This window comes from Thunnus albacares, chromosome 17 (genome assembly GCF_914725855.1).
Source record: "Thunnus albacares chromosome 17, fThuAlb1.1, whole genome shotgun sequence".
In the NCBI taxonomy this organism is placed as follows: domain Eukaryota; kingdom Metazoa; phylum Chordata; class Actinopteri; order Scombriformes; family Scombridae; genus Thunnus; species Thunnus albacares.
In genome coordinates this window covers 11,519,054-11,545,363 of record NC_058122.1, presented here as the reverse complement: position 1 = coordinate 11,545,363, position 26,310 = coordinate 11,519,054, and the positions used below count along the sequence as shown (strand labels likewise).

The 26,310-nt window shown below is 40.6% G+C and overlaps 2 protein-coding genes across 20 annotated transcripts in view; one reads left to right on the top strand and one right to left on the bottom strand.

The window, feature by feature from the left end:
- The window catches only part of mapk8ip3 (mitogen-activated protein kinase 8 interacting protein 3), a 32,335-nt gene extending 11,466 nt beyond the window's left edge, over nucleotides 1–20,869 (top strand). For 9 of the 17 annotated variants that reach the window (XM_044331691.1, XM_044331690.1, XM_044331688.1 and 6 more), the window contains 28 exons: nucleotides 566–797; nucleotides 1,237–1,339; nucleotides 2,849–2,967; nucleotides 3,848–3,859; nucleotides 4,546–4,563; nucleotides 5,895–5,952; nucleotides 6,118–6,270; nucleotides 7,651–7,708; nucleotides 8,062–8,213; nucleotides 8,483–8,539; nucleotides 8,686–8,856; nucleotides 9,644–9,803; nucleotides 11,538–11,588; nucleotides 13,502–13,591; nucleotides 13,684–13,839; nucleotides 14,026–14,191; nucleotides 14,369–14,566; nucleotides 14,673–14,856; nucleotides 14,999–15,118; nucleotides 15,374–15,454; nucleotides 15,602–15,669; nucleotides 15,908–16,056; nucleotides 16,168–16,339; nucleotides 16,465–16,578; nucleotides 17,225–17,263; nucleotides 18,320–18,484; nucleotides 18,787–18,933; nucleotides 19,633–20,869. In XM_044331691.1, coding sequence (XP_044187626.1) covers nucleotides 566–797; nucleotides 1,237–1,339; nucleotides 2,849–2,967; nucleotides 3,848–3,859; nucleotides 4,546–4,563; nucleotides 5,895–5,952; nucleotides 6,118–6,270; nucleotides 7,651–7,708; nucleotides 8,062–8,213; nucleotides 8,483–8,539; nucleotides 8,686–8,856; nucleotides 9,644–9,803; nucleotides 11,538–11,588; nucleotides 13,502–13,591; nucleotides 13,684–13,839; nucleotides 14,026–14,191; nucleotides 14,369–14,566; nucleotides 14,673–14,856; nucleotides 14,999–15,118; nucleotides 15,374–15,454; nucleotides 15,602–15,669; nucleotides 15,908–16,056; nucleotides 16,168–16,339; nucleotides 16,465–16,578; nucleotides 17,225–17,263; nucleotides 18,320–18,484; nucleotides 18,787–18,933; nucleotides 19,633–19,757 — 3,318 coding nt within the window. In that variant the 3' untranslated portion in view covers nucleotides 19,758–20,869. The remainder of the gene's footprint in view (nucleotides 1–565; nucleotides 798–1,236; nucleotides 1,340–2,848; nucleotides 2,968–3,847; nucleotides 3,860–4,545; nucleotides 4,564–5,894; nucleotides 5,953–6,117; nucleotides 6,271–7,650; nucleotides 7,709–8,061; nucleotides 8,214–8,482; nucleotides 8,540–8,685; nucleotides 8,857–9,643; nucleotides 9,804–11,537; nucleotides 11,589–13,501; nucleotides 13,592–13,683; nucleotides 13,840–14,025; nucleotides 14,192–14,368; nucleotides 14,567–14,672; nucleotides 14,857–14,998; nucleotides 15,119–15,373; nucleotides 15,455–15,601; nucleotides 15,670–15,907; nucleotides 16,057–16,167; nucleotides 16,340–16,464; nucleotides 16,579–17,224; nucleotides 17,264–18,319; nucleotides 18,485–18,786; nucleotides 18,934–19,632) is intronic. The other 8 variants (XM_044331692.1, XM_044331703.1, XM_044331702.1 and 5 more) reach the window with 7 other exon arrangements.
- Nucleotides 20,870–20,950: 81 nt separating this feature from the next.
- On the bottom strand, nucleotides 20,951–25,854 carry nme3 (NME/NM23 nucleoside diphosphate kinase 3). 3 transcript variants are annotated; one of them, XM_044332349.1, is made up of 5 exons: nucleotides 25,747–25,854; nucleotides 23,546–23,676; nucleotides 23,336–23,437; nucleotides 22,814–22,926; nucleotides 20,951–21,988 (listed from the first exon to the last, which is right to left on the bottom strand). In XM_044332349.1, exons 1-5 carry the CDS (start codon nucleotides 25,790–25,792, stop codon nucleotides 21,874–21,876), a joined length of 507 nt encoding a protein of 168 aa, XP_044188284.1. In that variant the 5' UTR covers nucleotides 25,793–25,854; the 3' UTR covers nucleotides 20,951–21,873. The 3 variants fall into 3 exon arrangements, with proteins under 3 accessions (XP_044188284.1, XP_044188285.1, XP_044188283.1); XM_044332350.1 differs by lacking the exon at nucleotides 25,747–25,854 and adding an exon at nucleotides 25,575–25,714; XM_044332348.1 differs by lacking the exon at nucleotides 25,747–25,854 and adding an exon at nucleotides 25,210–25,484.
- Nucleotides 25,855–26,310: the final 456 nt, after the last annotated feature.

Below are 26,310 nucleotides of genomic sequence, written 5' to 3'. Positions count from 1 at the left end.
GTAAGAAAATTTAGAAAACTATTCACAGCTGAACTCTTTGTGAGTGGTGAGTTTTATAAATACATGGGAAAGTGTTGCTTTCTTGTTGTGGCTCCTCCTAGTGTTTAGTTATTTAAATTATCCCGAGAGTATAAATGCAGGTTAACATGAATGGGTTTCATGCAACAGGAAGTCACTGAACAGTCAACATTTTTCAACATCACACCAGAACTGACTAAAATCAGACTTCACACATTTATAATTAGGCATGCAAAATGGAAAATCTATGCTTAAACTCACTCATTTCATTCATAATGACAATTTGAAGCAGAGAAACGCTGAAAGGAAATGTTCCACAAAACATGGAGCTACTTACAAGAAAGGTAGTCATTATTGACTGTGTCTGGTATCATTTTACCAGCAATAACTTCTTCAATAAATCTAAATAAAATGAGTTGTACAGGTGTTCAGGTGTTCAAGCTAAAAGTTAATGCCTGACCCTGCCTTCACTATATGATGCTCATATAATGCTGTTTGTCTCTCGTTCCTCTGTCACTGTCTCACACCACTGCTGCTCCACAACAAGGAGGATGGATCAGAGTCCGACTCAGTGGCAGCCACACCCAGCAGCACGGGAAGCAAGTCCAACACACCCACCTCCTCCGTCCCCTCCGCCACCGTCACCCCCATCAACGAGGGCTTCCCCCCACAATCTGAGTTTGATGTCGTACGGACTGGGAACCGCAGGAAAAGTGCCAAGCGGCTTAGCCGGAACATGGAGGTGCAAGTTTCCCAGGAAACCAGGAATGTCAGCATCGGTAAGAGCAAGTCGCCAAATACGTCCTCAGTTCAAAGCTAACTGTCAAGCTTTACTCCCTCTCCAGGTTTTGAGTATATGGAGGTTTTAAGGGCCGAAACAACAGATATAAATAAATAAATAATTATATAATTAAATGCTTAAATAAATAAATGAATACACAAATAAATTTAACATTTTTATGTTTAAAGTCTCATTTAATTTGTGATTTATTTATGGTGACAATTAATCAGTAGAGCACATAATGATTTATTTATTTATTTAAGTACTTAATTATATTATTATTTATGTATTTATATATTTAGTTTCGGTCTGAAAAACCCTCCATTTAAGTGCTGCAACAAAATTATCACCAAAATGTTTGTTGTTTTCTGAAGTGCAACTGAATCTGAACTGAAACTGTAATTCTGGTGTATTTACAGTATGTCTTTTTTTTCCAGGTATGGGAAGCAGTGATGAGTGGTCTGAGTTTCAGGAGATCATTGATTCTACTCCTGAGCTGGACATGTGTGTGGACCCCCGTATGTATGGAGGAGGAAACAGGTACAACTACACTGTGGCTGCATTACACGCACAGCACATACAGTGAAAATCCTGAAAAGCTCCAAAATGTCATGTTTTATTGGAACTAATAAAAACTGCAGCATGATCAGCATGTAATTTTGGCTGGACCGCAACAGCTGGGCCAGCGCTGTAAACGTGAATGTCTGTCCATGACTCACTGACTGACTGACTGACTAAGTGTCTGAGTGATGAAGTCACACCATTGATCAGTCGAAGGTGGCTGAAGGCCGCCGAAGCTAAGTATCCCAGAATGCATTTCGCACAAATCGGCAGCAATGGCAGAGATTAAGCTGTTGTAATTTTCGCTGTAGGACTGTTAATAACAATATGTGGTCTGTTTATCCAAATAATGCATATTTGGAAATTTGCTCTGATGTTTTTGGAGATGTTAGGAGCTGTTGGACGGGTGAGACTACAGATATTGACCAACCAATCATCTCAGGAGTCGGGCTGCTAGTGGCTGAGATGATTGGTTGGTCAACATCTGTCATCGTCCCAGGGAGAACGTGATTCGATGAAGTGATCTGTCTTTGGAGATTTACTGCTGGCTCTAATGTCTCCGTAGCATTTTGATGATATTATTCCTTTTGTAAGATAAATGTTGATCTCATAGATGAATTTTAACATTTGTAGCTGCCACGTTAGTTTGTCTGAATATAAAGTGGTGCTTCATGTTTTTACTGGACAGAACAGCAGCGCTGCCTCTGGGGCTCTATATGTACATATATCACCACATTTACATAAATATAAATGTATTAAAATGAACAGATCAGCATATATTAAATTTTGTTTTATTTTGTTAAGCTTTGAGTCGAGATTATTTTGTCACAGTACAGTCAGGTAGTTGTGTTGAAGCTGAGCTGCTGCTGTGAGTACGATTTGACCTAGTTATGTTAAAGTAGACAAAGGACCACACCTGTGTTTTTGCACATTTGAGCCCATTCACTAAAACACTTCACAAAACACTTCACATGATGTCACAGGCTCACAACAGTGTTTTTTCTTCCTCAAGGTTTCCATTCATTAAACCATGAAATGACAATCAGCTTGCAGATACTTGCTTTCTTGAATTACGTAATGCACCACAGTGAACATCATGTCTGCATTTGTCCTTTTTCAAGTTAAGAGTCAAGTGCAGATTTGTAGCTAAAAAGCTAAAACATGTAAAAAATTTTATCCTTTAAAGTTTTTCATCAAAACAAGGCCAATGGAAAAATCACAGGTGTATATAATACAGTGAATGATAGCTGAAATCCATTTAACTGCATCAGTTTCAAGGTCCTGGTACTGTGCATGCTGCCTCATTGTCACACTGTCATGACTTTCTGGGACACTTGAACATAACACAGCCCTCGTTAATGTTATTAGTCACATGTTTGCTTTTTCTACTATAACTAGTCAAAATGTCACATAAAAAAGCCTGTTGCTCATAGAAGATCCTTGAATCGTACAGCTGAAGTTAAAATATCTAATATTTGTGTGTTTCAGCCCCTCTCAGGGCATAGTGAACGAGGCCTTCGGCATCAACACGGACTCTCTCTACCACGAGATCAAAGACGCCAAGTCGGACATCATTGGAGATGTAGATGCAGGCGCTGAGCTGCTAGGTACGAACAGGACCTTGGTTGTCATAACTTTTTCTGGATTCATTAGTTAATATATTTATCAGAAAACCTTAAAGATCAGCAGGTCAAACAAATTGTACAATGGAATCACTTTGCAAAGTCGCTGGTTACAGCTTAGTGGTCTCCTCTCTTTTGGTCGGTGGTGAGTATTTCACTCCAAAGGAAATTCTTAAGAATAAAGGAAAACGCTGCCTCCTTCCCCTCCTCCTGAGGTGATCACTGCTTACCTCCAAGTTGTGAAAGTGAAGCCTGTAAAAGTTTCCCCCTGTATGCTAACATGTGATATTACACAGTAATATCAGAATAAGTGAAAACCCAGACGAAAAGGAAATAAGGGCGGATGCATGTGCGCGTTACACAAAGCCAGCGTTTGTTTTTGCTTTGCGTTACTGCAGGGCAGGAGCTCCATGTGAGGCTGTGTGAATGTGCCACTGCACTGAGTATTACTTTTTTACCTTGCATGGCCAAGACTGGAATACAACAGCTCATCCTTGCACAGTCACTGCACAGTCATCCTGAAAAACCATACAATCCAACACTGGCTGCATCTCAAATCCCAGCTGCCCATTCATGCAGTGTTACTTTTATTATTTATTTTTCTTTCTAGTTTGTTTTTCTCCCCCCCTTTTTTTTTATTAAGACGCAGAGTCACGATAATGCAGCCTATTTCAAAAGTTAAATCATATTTTTCAGATTCCCAAAGCAGTTTATTTAATGTTTATACTCATTTATTTAACTAAGATGTCAGTTTTATGTCACAGAAACAGGAAGGGAGGTTTGACCCGTCTTTTTGTCCATCTGTTAACCTCTCACCCGTTTCCTTTTTTTCCCCTTTATGTGCTTCTGCTGGTGACACCCATAGGCGAGTTCTCAGGTGTGTATCTGAACATGCATTGGTTGGTATCTTTTTTCTTTTTTCTCTCTCGACTCCTCTCTGCTCCAAACTCCACTTCGGAGAGTAGATATTAATCAGCACATTTCTTCAGATTTAATTTTCCACTTGGTGATGCCAGTGCCATAGATGCCCAGTATCTATGAAAAACAGTTGTTTCTTATTCTTTTAAAGTCACAGTGAAATTATATGAGTCTTTAGTTATTGCCACATCTTTCGTTTTCTATCAAGTGCATTATAAAAAAATTTTGAAAATCCTACCCCCCTATTAAATAAACCTGCACTCCTCTCCCAGGCGGATATCCAATCGCCTTCAAATGACCTGCATCATGTCCCACCAGCCTCATGTTTAAACAGGAAAGACAAGAATTCACAGATGCACAAACTGCTCTTAAAAATGCTGTTTCACTGGGACTTTAAAATGAATTTGCTGATATTTGAATAAGTCATCTAATGCGTTGGGTAACATAAATATTCACTTGCTTGACCCTATTTCAGTGTGAGGGCCAGATAGCACATTTTGTGTCCTTTCGCCCTGCTGCGCTTCTTCAGTCCAAATTTAATAAATGCTTATTAGCATCCTCTCTCTCCTCTTTTTCCTCTTCTCCGCTTCCTCTTTCCATCTCCTCCCTCTCTCCTCTCCCATCTTCTTCTTCTTTTGCCTCCAGTCCGTGATGATTTCTTCGGTAAGGCACCCTTGCCTTCAGAATTACTATGCTCATCCTTCTGCTCACATTTGCTTGTTATATCATTCCCTGGCCTTTTAGCTTTTCCTTCAGGTTCCTTTTTTTGTGTGGCTTTATATTTATATTTATATTTTTTGCCACCTTTTGCATCTCACATACCAAGTTTTTCTTTTCTTTCAATAACGAGCTCCTGCAAAGGGCTGTGTAGAAAACATTCGGCCAGTGGTGGTGACCATGAATAAAACATCAGCATGAGTCTAATGGTACAGAGGCAGTGTTGAACCCTGAATCAAGAAAACAAGTCTGGACAACAAGCTCAGCTGGCTTTGATAATGAATTTGTGCCAGTCAGATGATTCCAGTCAGATGTTGTGTTGCTCCTCTTTTTTAAATGATAATCAGCAGAGTGTGAAAGCATAAGAACATGTCATCAATAAATGTTCATCGAAAAATATGGCTTCAGGCTGCCTAATAAATTGATGTTAGGTGTCAGGTGTTAATGGTTTGTTATCTAGACCAGTGCGGTTAAAACTGCCAGTTGAACCCAAAAAATTAGCCTTTTATTTCTCTGCCTCCGCAGCCAGAATACAAACTACCACCTAAAGTTTGCAGAATTGTGTGTCCTGTGTATACAATACCAATACATACAATACCCACCAGCCTTTTATAATCTAAGAACCTCTTTTTTTTTTTTTTTTTATGTTTTTGTTTCGCTTGTTTTTTGTTCTCATGTCCTGAATTTTCTGTCGGTGTTGAAATTTCTGCTTTAAATTTTGTGCGTGCTTGGCTTATGTTGCTCAGTGCTTGCTGCTTGCACGTGAAAATACTGAATAATAGAAGATGTAGTAACAAAATGAACAGGTTGACCTTGACATTAACACTGAATTCCTGAATTTGTGTGTCCTCGCTGAGTGAAAAGTATCCATCAAAAGTGTTCTCACCAGCAGTCAGTAACCCACTAAAAATGACAGTTTCTGCTCAGTAATGCTGTAAAAATTTAAAATCCTCTAAGTCATCTCTCAGCTGTCCATCCGTCTCTGCCATTAAAAAGAAAAATAACTTACTCATTTAACAAGGAATCTTCCTTTTCAACCTGATTTTATCTCCTTGTTAACACAAGAGCTTAAATCAATAATCTGTCCATTAATTTAAAGTATATTGGATTTTTAAACTTTTTGCTTTTTGTAGAGGTTTGTCTCACATCGGGTCTGAAAGGCAGCATCATCACAAACACACTGGGAAATGCATTTTGCTTGCAGATCAGTAGATTGATTTATGGACGATGTCTGTTGTGTGTGATGAGTAACAGAGACGTGACTGTGACTGTTTCAGGGATGGGCAAAGAGGTGGAGAACCTGCTGACAGAGAACAAACAGCTCCTAGAGACCAAGTAAGAGACACAGAGAAGATGAGTGTGTGTGTGTGAGATGTTGATTTTCATCCAAAGGTAAAAAAATATTCTAGTGGGTCCAATACCAACTGAAAGATGTGTCTGTGCTCTAAAATCTTTCCATCCATCTCTCACTTCCTCTTCTTTATGCTCTTTGCTTGACAGAAATGCTCTCAACATTGTGAAAAACGACCTTATTGCCAAAGTGGACGAGCTGTCGGGGGAGCAGGAGGTGCTGAAGGAGGAGCTGGAGGCAGTGAGACAGTCCAAGAACAAGGTGGACGCCAGAGTCAAGGAGCTGGAAGAAGAACTGAAGAGGTGAAAATAATAATTTTTTAAAAAAAAAATTTTAGGAAGAAAATATGCTCCTTTAAAATGTTTAGGTCCAATATGAAAGAATTTCTGCCGAGTATCAGTGGCTGACCATGCATCATATTTATATGTATGATGCCAATGTAATGAGAAGCTCATTTTGGAGGATTCTATAAACAATGGACAGACAAAATGCATATTAAATAAGCAGCACAGCAGTCAAACAATAAGTCAAATAACTGTTGACCTGTAATCCAAACCTTAGTGACCCTACGTGACTAAACTAATGAATACATCCTAGCAACAGACACAGAAGAAGAGTAACATGAGAGTCTTGGATAACTGTCAGTGGTGTCAAAGTATGAGAACCAGAGGACAAAATGTCTGATCTCAGTTTTTCTGTGGACAGTATCTTGCTTCTAAAATCCTTCTCTAATCTTAGCAGAGTATCAACTCAGTGGCAGGAGAAGCTCTGTGTCCTGTTGGGTGTACATCACTGAAACTTTTCTTAAAAGAAGAATATATCTTAAAGGAGCTCACTGTAATAACGTTCTTTTACTTGTTTCCTCAGTTTCATTAGTATCTGTGCATCTAGCTGTTCACCAGCCATTTAATCCAGCCATGTTTACCTACTCTGCAGTTAAAATGTGCTTCTTAAACTCTTGAAAACCAGTGTGTGTCAGTATATCTCTGCATGAGTGTTATATTTGAACAAAAATAAGGATGGCTTTTACCTACAGTTACAGCTGATTTGGTACAACATCTACTGCCATAAAGTACTAAGCTGGAAATCTCAGCAGAACATAATTCCAAAGGCATAAAAACATTTTTACTTCCAATAAATCTCAAAGTGTTATAGACACACTCTGGAGGCTATAAAGTGAGACTCTCAGGGAGAAATGCATGGTAGTAAATTTGATTGGGGTGGACAGCAAATGGAGAGCATCACACGACGAAGTTTATATTTTACTTTAAAACCAGACACTGTGAGGCTGTTCAAAGACTTACCAAGGATAACTTAGGATGTTATACTTGTTTCTTGTCATATTCTTTTTGAATCCCGACTGGAGCGTAATAAAAACCTTGTTCCTATGTAACAATAAAAACAATAAAACACAGTGACTTCCTAACACTTTTACCTCTTTCAGCTCAAGAGCACATAGCAAGACTCACTTTTTACATTTTCAGACCTACCACCTTCAAACTTAGCCCACAGCAGCTCTAGAAGCTGCATCAACAAGGACTGAAATCCCAGATACTTCCTACAAAATGACTTCCAGTCTCAGTATCGGTGGACTTGTGACTTCTCTTTCTATCCTGCCTGTGTAGCAGTTATCACAAGTAGAAATGAAGATGTGTAAGTGTGTTTTTGTTTTTGGGCTGCAGGTTAAGAGCAGAAGCTCTCGGATCGTCTCGGGACTCCAAGGATGAAGGAGGCGATGATGTGAGTAAAACTGCTGCTTTACCCGTCTACATTACTGATCTCTACTTGGAATCAGTGTGCATGGATGTTGAAGATATGCCTTTTTTTTGCAGATTCATGTATTTTCTTCAGAAATATTAGTGTAATGAGAATCTCACATTCCAGTAAAACGACAAACAAACCATGTATGAACTGATAAAATGAGTTTCCTGCTTTTTTGAGCAGTACTTCATGCTTCATCATCATGGTTGATGTGGAAAAAAGACCACTTTTAACACAATAAAACATTACTGTACTGTAGGTATACTGCAAATGTTTGTCTGTGAATGTCTGTTTTCAGACCTTGTAAATAAAAAAAATGGCTCTGTGTCCAGTTTTCATCACCCATGCAGGACGGTGACATGACGATGACCCAGCGGCGACGGTTCACTCGGGTGGAGATGGCCCGTGTGCTGATGGAGAGGAACCAGTACAAAGAGAGGCTGATGGAGCTGCAGGAGGCCGTACGGTGGACAGAGATGATCAGGTAGACTAGAGATGAAGAACCTGGATGACCACAGGAAGGGAGGGCTTTAAACTCAGCATACTAAAATAATTTGTGATAAAGGTCTGAATCAAGTAGTCAGTTTTCTTAATAATTTGTGTGTACCACAGCAGAATTTGAAATTTGGTTTGCAATGTAAATTTCACATTCAACAACAAAATGAATGAAAATGTACTGAACCACAGAAGTAAAGCTCTTCTCTGTGGTTTAGCATCACTTTTCCTTTGACTCACTCCTCTCTCTCCTCTCAGGGCGTCCCGGGAGAGTCCTCCAATCCAAGAGAAGAAGAAGTCCACCATCTGGCAGTTGTGAGATTCTGCTTTTAATAAACTTATTTATTTCAGTACAACCAGAAACACCCTGAATAAATGAAATGGCAAAAACACAGCATTCAAATATAAAACCTATCCTCCTCCTCTCTCTCTCTCTCTCTCTCTCTCTCTCCTTCCACCAGCTTTGCACGTCTCTTCAGCTCATCGTCCAGCCCTCCGCCTGTCAAGCGGCCGTACTACAGTGTCAACATCCACTACAAGTCTCCGTCGCCGGCTGGCTTCTCTCAGCGACGCAGCCACACCATGTGTCAGATCTCCACCTCCAACCGTACACTGGAGTTCTTCCCCGAAGAGTGAGCAGCTACCAGCAACATAGTTTCACTTCACACTAACCCTCTTACCTGATCTGCTTCCCACTCTGCTTTGGTCTCAACATCTGGTTGCTTGCTTGCTTGTGCCAGCTTGGAGAGTAGAAAGCTTCCAGCAGAGTAATCAACATACAGTAGAGATGTTCACACTGTTCTCACTTGGGATTGGTTGTCAGTGCCTTTATATCCAATTAAGACAAATATTTTCATGCATAAATAAGGAGAATATTCTGAGCAGTATTGTAGAAACAAAAGAGAAAAGTGCACATAAATCTGGAGTTACAGTACAACCTTTTTTGGCATTTTTTCTGATTTTTGTGATAAATGATTCAAAAAGACATGGTCCTGTTTAATGGTAAAACTTGTACTAAAAGAACTGTTTCACATTGAAAAGTTTAGTTTTAGGTCATAAGAGTGAATGTGAGTTTGAATTTGCATATTGTCTCAATTTGTCTTTGCTTATAAGCGCTCTGTCACAAACACACATAAAAACAACAAACAGGCCACAGAAATATCACATTTTCTTCCATTTTTCTTCTCTTTTATATATCTCTTTTATACGATTTTCACTTTATTGAGATGAAAAAATAGCTTGGCTTGAGCTAGAATAAAGCTTAGTTTAACAAGTGCTAGTAACTCCACTGCTATTGCTTTCTTTTCTTCCTCTCCTCTCCATCTTTTCATCTCTCTCTGTCTCTTGCTGCTGGCTGGCCAGGCTGCTAACGCTTCGCTTTTTTTTTTCTCTTCACTCCCTCCCTCCCGTTGCTTCCAGACTGGCGAGTAATGGTGTTGCGTCTCTCCTCAGTGACTCGGCACTGTTGGCCCGCCGAGAGCAGCGGCGTGAACAGTACCGGCAGGTCCGAGAGCACATGCGCCGTGATGACGGCATCATGCAGGCCTGTGGTTGGAGCGTGCCGTCTCGCTTTAAACAGGTACACATGCGACCTCCATGGTCAGAGACCCCTGTGGGCCTCCACATGTACATCAAAAACAACCTCATAGTTGTTTGATGATTTATGTAGGTTACTGACAGCCCGAGAGGTGCAAACCTATTCAAATTCAAATAGATTCAAAGCTGAAAATTGTGTGACACTGAAGTTACACATGCACCCACTCATTTAAGTTACAAATTTTGACCCTGCTTTAACACCTAAAAACGGGACCCAAAATCCTCTCTACACATTTACAAACTTGAATTTCTCGTGCAGAGTTGTTTCTCAGACTTACAACGAGTGATGTATGAACAGAGGCTTTGAAATTATTTAGTAAGCTCAAAATCTTGTCTCTTATCTGAGCTCAAAAAAACCTATTTTTAGTTTTAATTCTTACACGTGGAAGTGAAGAGGATTAAGCATTATTCTAACTAGTAACAAGCCATCGTTCCTGTGAGCTACTTCTTCTAAGACGTATGATGATTGTGACCTTTTCTTTTCTTCTGCCGTTTATATTTATATATATTTATTACATTTTATTCATTGAGCTTTTAAATGCTAGCCCAAGGTAACTATTAATTGATTGATATGACAGCTGAAACTGATCAGGGTCAGCACTTCTATCAGCTGCTGCTGTGTGGTAGGCAAACAGAGTTAGACTGATCAATAAGACTGTTTTGACTGTATCTGCCGGGTCATTTATCCTATGCAAGGTCCGGATTAAAAGAACATGTCATAATTCATATAAAGGCCCATGCTGATCATTTTTAGCCCATCTTCTAAGTTACAGTATAATAACAACATGTTTGTAAAAGGATTTCTTACTTTACAGGCAGAAATTAGCTTCCATTCATTCAAGAAGAGTTATGAAACTTTGTAAGTTGGTTTTCATAACGTCGTGATATTAACAGATCTGAGCAGCTGCCCGGAAGGTAGGAAATCAGTTAAAATCTATGGTATTCTTCAGAAGATGGTCAGTAATGCAACATAAACATAACTACAACTACTTAATGAGCTAAAACATCCAAAAGAAAGGAAATGAAAGGAAAAGGCTGCAGTTACTTATTGTCAACAAATCTTATGAAAAGACCAAAACCAGAAAATGTTTTAGTTCATCTCTCAGTACTTCCTGACTTCCCTACCTGGAACTTAGCTGTTGGACATTGGCCCATTTATTATCAAAGCTTGGTAATTTCCCAAACCAGCTGGGCATTGTAGATTTTAGCACGTTACACAAACAGGGGGAAATACTGCATTTGTCAGGGACTATTTTCAGATGCTGATTTATACACATTTTAATCATCTACTATTATACAACAGGCAGCACTACAGTGTATGTGTGATTAATTTAAAATAAACTACAGCAGCTGTTTTGTTTTTAATAGGTTTTGGACAACAGTGGAGGTCTGTGGCACAGAGAAATAACCTGTATCAGGCTAAATACAACACATGTTAGAGGGATTCACTTATTGTTGGTTTTGGTTTTTTCATGAGATTTGTTGACAATAAGGTAAATATCACCAGCCTTATTCTTTAAATTAAAATAATACCTGTAAGAATAGTAGGAAACTTTCAGCTGCTTCCACTTTGGTTTCAAGCATAAACATGATTACATAGCATCAAAGTGAACCTTCAACTTTGGCTAGCAGACTAAATATTTGATCATATGCAGCTCGAAGGCCAGAGGGCAGAGTGTGTTGGTAGGCAGGTGGCTCTAACTTTGGTCTCCCACAGACTGGTGGTCAGACGGACAGCGCTCAGGACAGCCCGCTGAAGAGAACACAGGCAAGTGAGACCGACAGAGTCCCAGCATGCACCTTTACAGTTCACCTCCTTTTAACCTTCCACCTTAAAGTTTTGACCCCTAGATAGCAGCAGATGGCTAATAACCAGAAAATACAGACAGACAAACCACAGAATACATATCCAGATAATGATTTGTCTGTACTGCAAACTGAGGCAGTGACAGGTCCATGTGAATGTTTTTAAAAAGATCCCAACACTGTATGATCCAAGTACAACTTTGCCATGAAATGACACTCTAGAAATGCATGAAAATCAAGGGGATCTTTTTATTCTGAGGCATGATGTGACTGTGTTTCATACAACTCAAACTAATCACACACATATACCCACACAGTTTTAGATTGCTCTTTACCAAACTCCTGTCTTAATGGAGTTGACTTCAGCTGATTTTCTCTCCCTCGGCCAATATTATTGCAACCTTTTCACCATTAACCTCTGTCTGTCTCAACCTGCCCGACTTAAAGGGAAATTTCTGTATTTTTCAAACTGGACCCTATTTTTCCATCTTTTTGTGTATAAGTGACTAATGGGTACAATCATTTTTTAAATTGGTCCAGTATTGAATGATAGTGCTGCAGCTGGCAGCCACGAAACAGGCTGCAATGTAATCGCTCCCCGTCAATGTACATCAATGTACGTCCACTAAAAGTGCTTCTTTTTGCTACTGACAGGCTCAGATTGTCTGTCTCAGAAGTGTCTGACAACATTATGGAAATGACCACACAGAGCAATAAAACATTTTGATGAGAAGTCTCATTCTGAAATATCGTGGGAGTTTAATTGTTTTCGAAATCAGCTAAATATTCAGCCATGACACAGTTGCAGAAAAGAGTGCCGGGAGGAGTTTGTTGTGTTGTATTTTAGTGTAATCTAAAAGATTTTCAAAGTCATGGCTGAATATTTGGCTGTTGAGTTGAAGCACTCTCACTCAGTACTGGACTAATTTCAAAAATTGTTGTCCCGATTAGTCACATAGACACAAAATCATGGGAAAATAGGTTGAAAAACACCGTAGTTTCCCTTTAACACACCGATGTCTTCATCACTTAACTCCTGCTTTGATCTTAGTGTTCTTTTAAAGGAAAAATCCACTCTAAAATACTTTGAAGTTAGTGAGTGTAAAATTTGTATGTGATTATAGAATCTTTGAAATTATTCTGACAGCACAAGTTTTTGTTTGTGTAGATGTTATAGCTTTCAGCCCATGCAGCTACCACAAGATGGCACCAAAGTAAGGAATTTTAAGATATGTCAAGTCATATGGAGCCATTTTTGTTGGTGTATTTTTGTTATTTTTGGCAACAGCATGACATCAGGATATTAGTATAAAAATAGACATAAAGATCATATTTTGGTGGATGATTCTTTGTAAATGCATCATTTTGCGCTGATATTTAATAATCAACAGAGATAAATCCATCATAGAAGAGGCAAAGATATCCATTTAATCTCTGACAGCTTTCTACAGACGTCTTAGGCTTTGAGTAAGTGGTGCAACTCTATTTTTCTCAACTGGAAAAGCTCTCGCTATTCCTGGTAACATTATTCTATCCATCCTCATGTATGATGTATAAGTTCAAACACTTTCTCTGGGGATGGTCCAGTGGCATCCTGGAAAAATTTAGGACACTGAACTGAAGAAGAAAACAGGCTGAGAGAAAGTGACTACAGCAGTTAATACAAAATGACCTCTGAAATGCAATTAACGTCACAAATTGGCAACATCAGTGGAGTTTTCCTTTAGTGCCTGCTGTATATGTACTGTACATGAAAACAGTACATACACAAACATTTTTCATCAGTGGCCAGTAACGTTGGATATGTGTTGAGAGAACCAGACAATAATTCGTGACACGCCTTGTCTCCTAACTTCCTATAACCTCTGCTTTTAGACCACCAATGAAAAAGAGGACAACCGCATGAAGAATGTTCCCGTCCCGGTGTATTGTCGCCCTCTGGTGGAGAAGGACCCCAACAGAAAGGTGAGGAATTCAGGGAAGAAAGGACGACCATTACATACAGGTAGAACTTAAATCTCTGACATCTTGTTTGTGTGTGTTTGCACATGCTTTAGCTGTGGTGTGCAGCAGGAGTGGACCTAACAGGATGGAGGGCCAGCAGCCAGGAGTCGGTACCAGCCAAGGCAGCGTCAGGCAGCAGCGACCCCCTGCACGCTGAGGAGGACGGAGCTGAAAAGAAGAACAGCCACACCTCCCCAGAGAAGAGGAAGGTAGACCAGCAATCACTGACTGATACAAAGTGCCTGACACCCATTTTAGGACAATTACTCATTTTATTTCTAGCCAAGTGTGAAATATGAAGCACATAGTTTTACCCACAAATTAATCATGACTGTCCTTTTTATATCATTTTGTAAAACCCTGCTGACTCCTCTCTCCCTCCTCTACTCACCCAGTCGAAGGAGCTCCAGGAAACAGACACCATGAGCAGTCGAGTGTGGATCCTCACCAGCACCCACTCTGCCAGCAAGGTGGTCATCATCGACGCTAACCAGCCAGGCTCACTGGTCGACCAGTTTAATGTCTGCAATGCCCATGTACTCTGCATCTCCAGTGTGCCAGGTCAGACAGGAAGTGCTTGTTTTAAAGCCTTTCGAGTTGTATTTTTAGACGTCTGTTATCGTGATGGGAGTGACTTTTTTTGCACATTTGACTGTGTTGTTGCACAAATGCTGGTTTCCTGGAGAGATTTAGCTACAGTGTGTTGACATGTGTCCATATTTGTGTGTGGGTATCCAGCTGCCAGTGAGAGCGACTACCCAGCAGGGGAGATCGTGTTGGATCCAGGTGATGGAGGTGCGGGGGGAGGTGAGGACACCGGCAGCGTAGAGGGCATGTTGGCTGGTATCACGCTTGTGGGCTGCGCCACTAACTGCAGCGTTGCTCGTAGCAATTGCTCCTCACGCACTGACACTCCCATAATGGACAAAGGACAAGGTGGGCACATCTTAAGTGCTCCTGCATCTTTGTGTTATCATCGAAAGGTGAGAAAGGTTAGGAGGCTGTCAGTGTGTGCATTTATTTCAATGATGTTGTGCTTTAGCCCCTGCTGCGCCCCCCATGAATGGGAAGATTCACCCGGCTCAGTCAGCTGAGGAAGCCACCGAGGCCACTGAGGTTCCAGAGTCAACGGCCAATCACGCAGGACTGGGATCTGGACCTCCAGGACCGTTTACTGAGCACGTCTTCACCGATCCCCCGCCTCGTCCGGTAGACGCCTCTGACAGGTAAGAGGTCAAAAACTCTTTCCATGTAAAGACAATCATCAGGAAATATTGTAAAATGTCCATTTTATAAGGCATAAAACTTGAAACAGGTGTGCATTTTGAGACTAGATAAGATAAATGCAAATGCCGTCTGTCCTCACAGGGGAACAGGTCAGTCCAAAGAGGAAATGTCTGTGCCTCCAGAGACAGAGGATGGAGGTGAAGAGGCCAAGAACTACACCAGCGTGGCCCCCACCATGTGGCTCGGGGCCCAGAACGGCTGGTGAGTCAATCAGCTGAACTTCTGCTGAAGCCCCACAGTATCTACAAAAAACATTATTACAGTTATTTCTTTACCCTGGTGTAACATTGAGTAACACATTAAATCAGTGCTGGCAATTTCAAGTCATAGTAGACTAGCAGAGTATTTTTGATACATGTAAAAGCTTCATAACAGCAGCACAAGATGCACCTACAAATGATCATATTTCTGTAATGAACTGAAGAATGGACTAACTTTCCTCTGTTTCCCCTCAAGGCTTTATGTCCACTCAGCTGTTGGAAACTGGAAGAAGTGTCTCCACTCCATCAAACTCAAAGACTCAGTGCTCAGTCTGGTGTAAGAAACCCATTACTGCAATTCCTTCTCTGTGACAATTCAATTCTGGGTGTCTGTAGGAAACTCATGTGTAGTCAGGATATCAGAGACGATTTCTATACATTTCTGTTTCTCCAAAAGTCTCTGTTTTCTGTTTTCTAATTGCAGGCATGTGAAGGGTCGTGTGCTGGTTGCCCTCGCTGATGGGACCCTCGCCATATTCCACAGATCAGAGGGTATTTGGCATTTTAAATATTTTAAACAGAGCTCCACCTGATATTTAGGGGTTTCAGGAACCAAGAAAAGCTGCCTTTATTTTTAGCTCTACTGCTCTTCATTCTTGAGTTAATCAAAGGGATGGAAACTTGTCACAACCCTGCAGAAGCCTTGTTTTATGTGACTGGAGCAATGAAATCACCTAATTTTTTCTTTAGATTAGTTACAGCTTTGCATTGTGTGTGTGTTTTTATGCAGATGGCCAGTGGGATCTGTCCAACTACCACCTCATGGACCTCGGCCGGCCTCATCACTCCATCCGCTGCATGGCTGTGGTCCACGATAAGGTGTGGTGCGGCTACAAGAACAAAATCCACGTCATTCAGCCCAAGAGCATGCAAATTGAAGTGAGTAATGTCACATCATCATCACAAACTTCTTGTCTTTTATGGTGCAGCGATTTTGATTTAGTGTAATGTTATCATAATATTGTGTTGATTTACTTCACCTCTCTGTAGAAGTCCTTCGACGCCCACCCTCGCAGGGAGAGCCAGGTGCGGCAGCTGGCGTGGATCGGTGACGGTGTGTGGGTGTCGATCCGGCTAGACTCGACCCTGCGACTCTACCATGCGCACACACACCAGCACCTCCAGGATGTGGACATTGAGCCATACGTCAGCAAGATGCTGGGTGAGATTATGTTTCGTTTTAGGGGAGGGATCTCGTTCTCAGTGACAAAGTCGACCGCAGTTTACGTCATCAGCAGCCTGTTCAGTTTTTTGCTCCACTCCACTGACACCGGTTGTGATTCACAGGTACTGGCAAGCTGGGCTTCTCTTTTGTGCGAATCACAGCTCTTCTGATAGGTGGAAATCGTCTGTGGGTAGGGACCGGAAACGGTGTGATCATCTCCATCCCACTGACAGAGAGTGAGTCTGACTTTCATTCAATCAGCTTACCATAAGTGCTTCATCATCCCAAGGCTGTGTTAGTATCTCTGCCATGAAGGTTATTTGTGGTTCCATTTGCTCGTCTGTTTGGACGTTAGTTAGCTGAATATTTAAATAGTCCAGTAGATCTGAATCCAGCAGCACCATATGGTCACTCATGACTCGTGACTCCTAAACTATGAGGAGGTGTAGAAGCACATTTTGTCGTGGAGTCCTTTAGCCCATCGCAAATAAGCCATTCATGTTGATTTTTTTGATTATCTGAAATTCAGCTAATGGGGTGCACATGACTTTAATAACTTCATAATCAAATTGTATCAAATATAAATTAATATCACTATGTCGCCTAAAATGAGAGTCAGGAGTCTGCAGTTTTCTATCAAAAAACAAAACATCATTTTTCCTGGCGTTTTTTCACCCACACAGACTCACATAAAACACACACTGTAGCGCTTTTTATCTGTGCTCCTCTTCAGCTTAATCCCACCTCTCCCCACAAAACTGCCCGTCTTCTTTTTCCACTTTCTGTTTTCCTTCCCGACAGTCTTTGTCGTAACTATTACTGTTACTGTTACTCTCTCTCCTCTGCTCTCCTCTCACCCTGCTCCTCCTCCGCCTCCTGTAGCGGTGGTCCTTCACCGGGGACAGCTCCTGGGTTTGAGGGGTAAGTGGGAGCGCTCCCTTCCTCCTGCTGTTGTGATCTCCCTCTTCTTACCTGCCCTCACCCAGGCAAACCCTCATGTCCCCCTGAAACTATCAATTTCTGCAGACCTCCTCTGCAGTGTCATTAAAGCTGCTTGTTTCTTTATGCTACAAGGAGACATATGTAACACTCAGTCAGGCCTCTAGCGATGGCAATGTCTGTCTGTTTGTCACTGGTCCGCCACTTTGGTCCAACTGAAATATCTCAACAACGACTGGATGGATTGCCATGAAATTTTGTCCATTCATGTTCCCCAGAGGATGACTTTTTACTGATTTCTTCCAGCGACATTTTTGTTTTTTACTGAAATATCTTGACAACTATTCAATGGATTTCCATAAAATTTTATACACACATTCATGTTCCCTTAAAGATGTAGGTTTAATCACTTTGGTGATACTGTTTCGTCTTGCGCCACCATGAGGTTCAAAATAAAAATTTAGGACCAAATTCCTGCAAAATTAACGACATTTCCATCAGCCTCAGCTGTACTTTGTGTTTTGTGCTAATTCACAAATGTTAGCATGCTAACTTGCTATGCTAAGATGGTATTAATGGTTAACATTACTAAACATCAGCATGTTAATGTCATTCAGTGCATATTAGCATGCTGATGTTAGCGTTTAGCTCAGTTCAGCCTCACAGAGCTGCTAGCATGGCTGTAGACGTCTTGTTTATTTCATTTTTTTTTTTATCAGAACAGCACTTTTGTTCACTGGTTGCTTTGCATGCTATTTATCTTTGTCATACTGCATCAAAAATACAGTATGTTTGTGTGTACCAGACTCATTGCATGCAGAGGATGTGTTTTATCTGCCTTAAACATTTTGAAATTACTCTTAAAATTTCTCATTGTCTGTTGATCTGTGGGTTCATGTGAATATTGTGGGTGTTACTGTCCTGTTTTTTTTTTTTTTTGGTAATATTTCCACCTACCAAATGTGATCTGTTAGTGTGTCTCTAAACTAATCATTCCTGTTTGGTTAGTTTCTCACTCATTGGTTCTTCCTCCCTCAGCCAATAAGGTTTCTCCTACATCTTCTGGAGGAGTGATCCATGTGTACAGTGACGAGGGCTCTGAGAAAAGTAGCGGCAGTTTCATCCCCTACTGCTCCATGGCACAGGCCCAGCTCTGTTTCCATGGACACCGCGATGCCGTCAAGTTCTTCGTCTCCGTACCCGGTAGGCACAAAGCTGATCTAACAGATGACAATGTTCACTGACACCATCGTCAGTGTATCAGATTATAGTGAGGAGTTACCTATGGATGAGACTAAAAACTAGGAACTCAGTTTGAGATCATGAGATTAGCAGACGATATTTAAAAGTTATTCTGTTCTTGGTGTCCTGTGAAGAACAATTATACAGTGCATAAACTCAATTAGATGTTCTTCATTATTCTTTTTTCTTTAATCGAGCACTTACATTTTGTCCTGCATGTCTATAACTGCATATTCTTTATCTTCTTATTGTTTTTGTGACAGGTAATGTTCTGGCCACCCTGAACGGCAGTGTGCTGGACAGTCCATCAGAGGGGCAGGGCTCCACAGCGCCCCCAGAGACGGAGGCCCAGAGTGTTCAAAACGTGTTGGTGCTGAGTGGAGGAGAGGGCTACATTGACTTCCGTATAGGTGAGCAATCACACATGCACCCAACGGCACACACACCTGACAATACATTAGTGACGCAGAAAACAGCAAGGCTGTGAGAAAATGGAAAAAAGTACTTCAGTTGTGTTGCTGCATGTTGATATTTTACCAATATACTGTTGTCTCTTTTAGGGGGCATAAAGGATACATAATATAAGTAAATGAATAAATAATAATAACAAAAAAAACAAAAACTTTTTGGGGTTACCACTGGAGGGCAGTAAATACTTTGTATAGAGGCTAACACTTCACTCCACAGAAAATCAAAAGTAACTGGTGTTTTCAGTATTATTACCAATAACAATATTGTCGTTCATGAGTTGAACATTTGCACTTCAGCAATACGTAATTCTCCATAAATTTAACTTAACACCATTGTTGCAGCAACATCGTGTTAATATTTAATATGTGATGTGATAATACATTTTAAAGGTTTCTCCAAACATTTTAGCTTTTGAAAGTGATATGACGCCTTTCTTTAAATATGTATAAATTATATTATTTCCTGTTTAATAATGTTTTTTACCTTTTGATGCCTGAATGTAGAAATGTTGGTTAATTACAGGAATAAATGAGGAAATAGTTAATCTCTTTTTTGCCCTCATACTCTTTAACATGTTTCCAGCACAATAAATGTTCATTATGGAAATACTAAATTCTCAGTTGATCTGTTTTCCTCAGGCGATGGAGAGGACGATGAGACGGAGGAAGGAGAGAGTGGCGGGGCCTCGCAGATGAAACCTGCTTTGTGCAAAGCTGAGCGGAGCCACATCATCGTCTGGCAGGTGTCTTACGTACCTGAGTGACACCTGGATTTGCTTTAATGCCTCTCCCACCCATCTCCTTAAAAAAAAAAACCCCACAAACATCTCCTCCTCTCCCCGAAAGCTTCCAGCCACCCAAACCTTGTAATTATCCCCGGTCATGTAAAAGTTCACCCTCAGCTCTAAAACGACCCTCCAAGCTGTGTATTGTCCCTTGTAACTATTATACCCCCTCCTGCCCCGTCACCTTGTAACTTTAATGCCTTGTAAGTACCTCCTCTGACCTAGTAATCTGCCTGCCATCCTGTTTCTGTCCCACCCAGGGCATTGTAACTATCTTCATGAGCCTTGTAACCCAGCCTCATAACTACCTCCCACCTCTGTATCGATCTTATATTCACCCTGTAAGCACACTGTATCTCCTTCTATATTTACCTTAATTGTCCTGCATCTGCCCCACAGTTACTCCTCTTCTTCCTCCATTTAGTTTGTCATCTGTGAAGCCTCCACTTTGTGTTAAAGCAAAGACCAGAGCCCCAACATGCATCAGTTGTACCAAAAAAAAAACAAAACAACAAAAACAAAAAGCAGGTGCAGCAATGAGATAGTAAAGGTGTTTGGGTTTGTTTAAACTTTGAGGGAAAATGAAGATAAGCCGACACGTAACAAACGAAAAGTCAGAATCACTCAAATTCAGCACAGACGTCTGGGCTTTTTTTGGCTGTTACCTGAAATATTTTGCATCTTGCAGTCACCTCTGTTTGAAGTGTCTCCATTAAAGACACGTTTGCTCACTTTCTACCCCTGATGAAAGCCGTCAGTGTGTGGTAACAGACCTCAAGTGACAGGAAATATCTGGTGATGTCACGTCTACATGCTGGAGTCGTGTGAACAGAGTTGCGGGAAACGCAGTCAAAAAGGTGTCGCTCTTAACGTGTCGAGGGTTTCGACTCATTTCCCTCATCTGACTGGCTGTTGATCGGACGGTTCGGTGTAAAGCAGGTGCACGGTGGTGTGTTGTCATTAAGTGTACAGGGATGATTGTAAATCTCCAGACACGCTGAAGCCCATCCTCTTTGTTCAGTATGGAAATTCATGCATTGATCTCTATCTGTGTGGATTAAATATTAAACATATTTGTGTGCTGAAAAACAGTAAAGCTGATGTGTGTTTGTGTGTGTGTGTGTGCGTGTGTACGTCTCGCTTCACAAAACACAGAAACTGAGCAAACAACATTTTAAAAAGGATTTCAAGATGATTTAATGTTTTTTTGATCATCCGTACAGCATCATAGTGTTTTATAAAAGCATGAATGTGACAGAACTGGCTAGTTGCTGGAAAAAAAAAAATTACAACAGCACACAAAAGCACATTTAAATCAGTGCAGTTTCATTTCAATTTTGACTCTGAGCCTGAGATGATGAAATTACAAATCCAAAATCAGAGCGACATGCTCTGGGAACGCTGTTAAGACTTCTAACCATTACATTCAAGTAGTCTCAGTGTGTGCAATCATCTGTTGTCGGAGACTTTGTACATGTGGCTGATTTTTTTTTACTGTAAAAACTGAAAGGAGCTTCTTCCAAGTGACAAGGAAATTTTTTTTTGCTCCGTTCAATTTTCAGCCAAAACTGAATATAAAACAAACTGAGCTGGCGTATAATTTAGCTGTTGTTATTTATTAAGCGTAACTTACACATTGACTGTATACTTACATACACATATGCTTACAGTTTCCTGTACTGCACTTTAAATAGATTATTATTAATCATGACCTTTTATTGCTCCAAATTCAAGTTTATTGCTTAAAAACTGTAGGCATGAGAGTGTTCTGGAGGAAAACAAAAACTCTAACAGAAGCAGACATGACCATACAGATCAAGTTATTGCTCACTTAGTGCATTTTTGTTTGGTAACGTCAGTTCACCTCAGAATTGTGCTTCAATTAGAAAAAAAATAATAAAAAAGCAGCAGCAGCGAGAGATCCAGCAAGGCAGCAGTGTGACCTCATCTCCCAAGTGGCTACAAGCTACTAAAGCAAAACAATATTCATCTGAGGTATGATATGTTATCACACTTATAAAAAAAAAACAAAAAAAAAAACAACAACAACATTGCTTTAGCTACAGGACGGTGTGCAGACAGTACATGTATAGCATCAGTAGATCCACTTGATGCTGCTGTCGTTCCAGCTCTGCAGCTCGTGCAGCCGGAACCACAGAGAGATTTCCTTATAGGCGCTCTCCACAGAGTCGCTGCCGTGGATCACGTTCCTGCAACGCACAGCCGACAAATGTTCAGGACACTCAGATAAAATGAGGATCTTTAACATTTTCTAAGGAACACAATTCATTTTTTTTTCTCTCTTTTGTCATTCTGGGGACAAAGAGTCTTTCACGACTGCCAGAAGCGGGATAACAACAGTTTGACTTGTCAAAGTTGTTACTAGTCACATGAACGAGTATAAGTCATGACAGTGTGACAGTGAGCCAGTGTGCGCAATACCAGGACCCTGAAACTGAAGCAGCTAATTCATGTCATTATTTACACCTGTGCTTTACCTGCTTAAAATGTCAAAACGTCTTAAATGCAAATTCAATGGTGTTATATTGTCAATGTAAACAATATTAATCCTCAAATGACCAACTCTTTAACCTGAGCAGACCTGTGGTGCCTTTAGGAGATCAGACTCAGAACAAACTGAGCAGAACACTTTCTTCTGGCAACTATGTCTAGAACAAGACTGTAAGTCAAGTCAATTTTATTTTTATAGCCCAATATCACAAATCACAAATTTGCCTAAGAAGGCTTTACAATGTGTACAACAATACATCGGACTCTCAATTCTAATAAGGATAAACTCCTTAAAAAAGCCCTTCGTATTTATTTTGATTGTACTTTTTGTCCTTGTCTGTGCAAAAAAATACTTAAGTCTTAAATGGTATTCAGACTGTAAGTTATTTTTCACAGTGATTTATTTGTTTATATGGACAAGAATGGAAATCAGCTCTCACTGAGGCTTCATATATCATAAAAATACACTTCTCTCTCACGTACAGTACGTTTGTCAGAGGAGCTGAGTCATCAGGTGATCTTACCTGCCCACTTCCACACAGTAGTCTCCTCGGATGGTTCCAGGCATGGAGTCTGCAGGGTTGGTCTCTCCTAACATCTTACGTGCAGTCTTGACCACATCCAAACCCTGCCACACCTGAACAAACACAGAAACACACACATGAATGCAGAATGACCACAATAGTACAAAGTGTTACTCCTTTATGTTTAATCAAACATTTACAAACAGCTCTGCCTCATAAGGCCTTATCAAATCAAAAGATAACAGAGGTACGAAAGTGCAGAGGAGCATATTTAAGTCAAAAGTTTGCTGGCAGCGCATCTTTCACATTTCTCAAACATTTCACATTCATGTATGGAGACTGAGTGGAGACAAAACTGAAAACTGCTGATTTAACAAATACAAATGGCTCAAGATTTGCTGTTTTACATTAGTTTTTAATAATTGAAAACTATATATAATCTATATTAACCAAGTTAAATAGTTGGCAAACCAAAAACCAAATGAGGACACGTGTACAATAAAGAATGACGAGGAATCTCACCATGGCAACGACTGGTCCAGATTTCATGTAGCGAATGAGCTCACTGAAGAACGGCTTGCTCCTCAGGTCCCAATAGTGTTCCTTAAGAAGGTCCTCATTCGCCTGACACACACACACACACACACACACAACACAAGACATATTCATATAAAACTATTTTACAAACATTGGTCTCCAGAGAAAATGTTTTTAGAGGAAATAAAAACATACTTGCACTAGTTTGAGGCCAACCAGTTGGAAACCTTTTTTCTCAAAGCGCCGCACGATTTCTCCCACCAGTCTCCGCTGCACGCCATCTGGTTTCACGGCAATGAAGGTGCGCTCATTCACACCAGACCAGACTAGAGCAAAAAGATAACACAGCACCAAAATGAAAACAGACGACGAGCCACCACACAGCCTTGAGCGGCTTGCATGCATCTCAGCAGAGGAAGCAGTGGTTGAGAAAAGTAAGTGTTCCAGTGAACCGACGTGTGTTTTCTTTTGCAGAGTGGATTTATTTATACGCAAGTGTGCAACCAGATCATCCAGTGTGCGTCCTTCCAGCCGTTAGACTTGTGAACAGTCAAAGTACAAGAAATGGTCAGTTTATCTTGTGTAAAGACTGATAAATTCATGTGCTCGCACTTTGACACTTTAGACACTTATGATGCAATATGAGCCTTTTGGATATTGTTATATAGTTGTAGACTGGCCACCGCCATTAATCCTTGTGAGTTTAAACTCTTTCTGGCACTGTCATATTTGTACTTATTAAGATTTTTTTGAATATGTGTGAATGAATTGTATATGCGTTCTTGTTTGCCTCAAATTGCCCCTTGAGGGACAAATAAAGTGTTTTTTAATTGAATTGGAAAAAAATGTTGCTTATTTTGCCTTTGTGGATACACACATATAAAAAAAAACCTCCCATGTAGCAGTGCACAGGTTTGAACTTCAACAAGACTAGATCAAATAAGTGTATGGCTGGACCGTAGCAACCAAGCCCCCAGGAAGTGTGCCAGGCTTTGACTGAAGCCAATTTGACATACGACCTTTCTAAATACCAAGTACACCAAGTACGGAGCTTATATATGATATCTGGACATATAGAGCCCCAGAGGCAGCGCTGTTGTTCTGTCCAGTAAAAACATGAAGCTTCACTTACTTTCAGACAAACTAATGTGGCAGCTACAATTGTTAGATGTCTTCAGTGAAACCAACATTTATCTTCCAAAAGGAATTGTATCATATATCAAAATGCTATGGAGACATTAGAGCCAGCAATAAATCACCAAAGAGCTGATCAGTTCATCGGATCATGTTCTCCTCAAGGATGTTGATGGACAATGACTGATGACCGGCTGGTCTTACCCGACCAGCGGCTCCTCATATCTCCGAAAACATAGGCATTTCCAAATAGGCGTTATATGGATAAACTGACCACATATTGGGAATCTAAATGATCACTTTCTCACCTGAAAAAATATTAAAACTTAATAAAGTGAAATATTAACAGTCCTACAGCAAAAATTACAACAACTTAATCTCCACCATCGCTGCCAGTTGGTGTGAAAGGCTTTCTGGGATACTTGGCTGTCCCAAGCTTTGGCGTCCTTCGGCAAACCAATGGTATAACTTCATCATTCAGTCAGTGAGTCAGTCAGTCAGTGACGTTTATAGGGCTGGTCCCTGCAGTCCAGCCAAAAAAAAACTACATGCATCTTCAGAAATGTAGTCTGCAATTTGTTACTAAGTTAGCAGACACTGTTGGACTCCCATACACCACGTCCAACTCTGAAAACCAGCAGAGCTGTGGATGGAAAAACTTACTCCTCTGAGGAAAACGCCTGAACCCTATTATTACATTATTTTTTGGCTGTGGTATGTCTCACCAGGCTCCTCAATCCGTGCACGTTTAACCACCAAATCTTCAAGTCCATGCAGATCTCCCTGTGACCTTTTTTTCGGCCCCATATTGCAGCAGCAGCAGCCTCATAAGCGCACTAACACACGAGCTATTAATAGGATAATGAATCAACTCTCTGTACGATACAGTGAGGACACATGGACGCTGATTAACTAGCTGATTGTAGATTCACCCACACAGGCAGAAGACATGCAACATGCTAACACATCTTCTAAGGTTATTTTAAGGTTAAAACGCACAGACTGGGTATTATTATACACACTTTAAAGCCACTCTTCATTACTTCTGTTAGACATTGCATTATTTGAAAAGCTCTATCAACAGTTTCACCGGTTGACTCCGCTCCCCTCTGCAGCTAGCCAACGTCTCCCTCCGTGGATCTGTCCCGGCCGGGCTGTCATGCTCACACACAGCGGGCTCTGAGAGCATGTTATCCGGGTAAAAACGAAAGTGAAGGGCTGGGAGATGATACATGAGTGGTATAAACAAGTATATCACCAACCTGGCCGAAAGATGTAGGAAAATATAGTCAGGAACACGCAGATCATTGTAGCCGGTTGACAGGGCAGCGTGGAAGGCGCTATAAGGGACGTACGTAACAGACGCGCGCACGCTCGTTGCTAAGGAATAGGGCGCGGTCACGTGGTATTCCGAGGCTCACCACGAGGAGAATGACTGAGCCCATATAATCGATATACAGGCCGAGTTATACCAGAAAAACAAAAAAAGCAGGAATGATAAAGTAAAAATACTGATGGTAAATCGAAATTAAGAGATAGTCAAAATTAAAGATCCCCTCCACACTCTACCTTGAATAATAATTGGTGTCTGATATGGTTTTCCCACAAAATAGATCAATTATCATGTTAATATGGAAGCCCATTTCCGCCACTGTGATGAAAAAAATATCCTGTAAGTCATTATAATGAGAAACTATCTCAAAATAACGACTAAATATTTCGTAATAATGACTTAGTATCTTATAATAATGACTTAGTATCTCATAATAATGACGTAGTATCTCATAATGATGACTTAGTATCTAAGTGAATATGTAAATATTTTT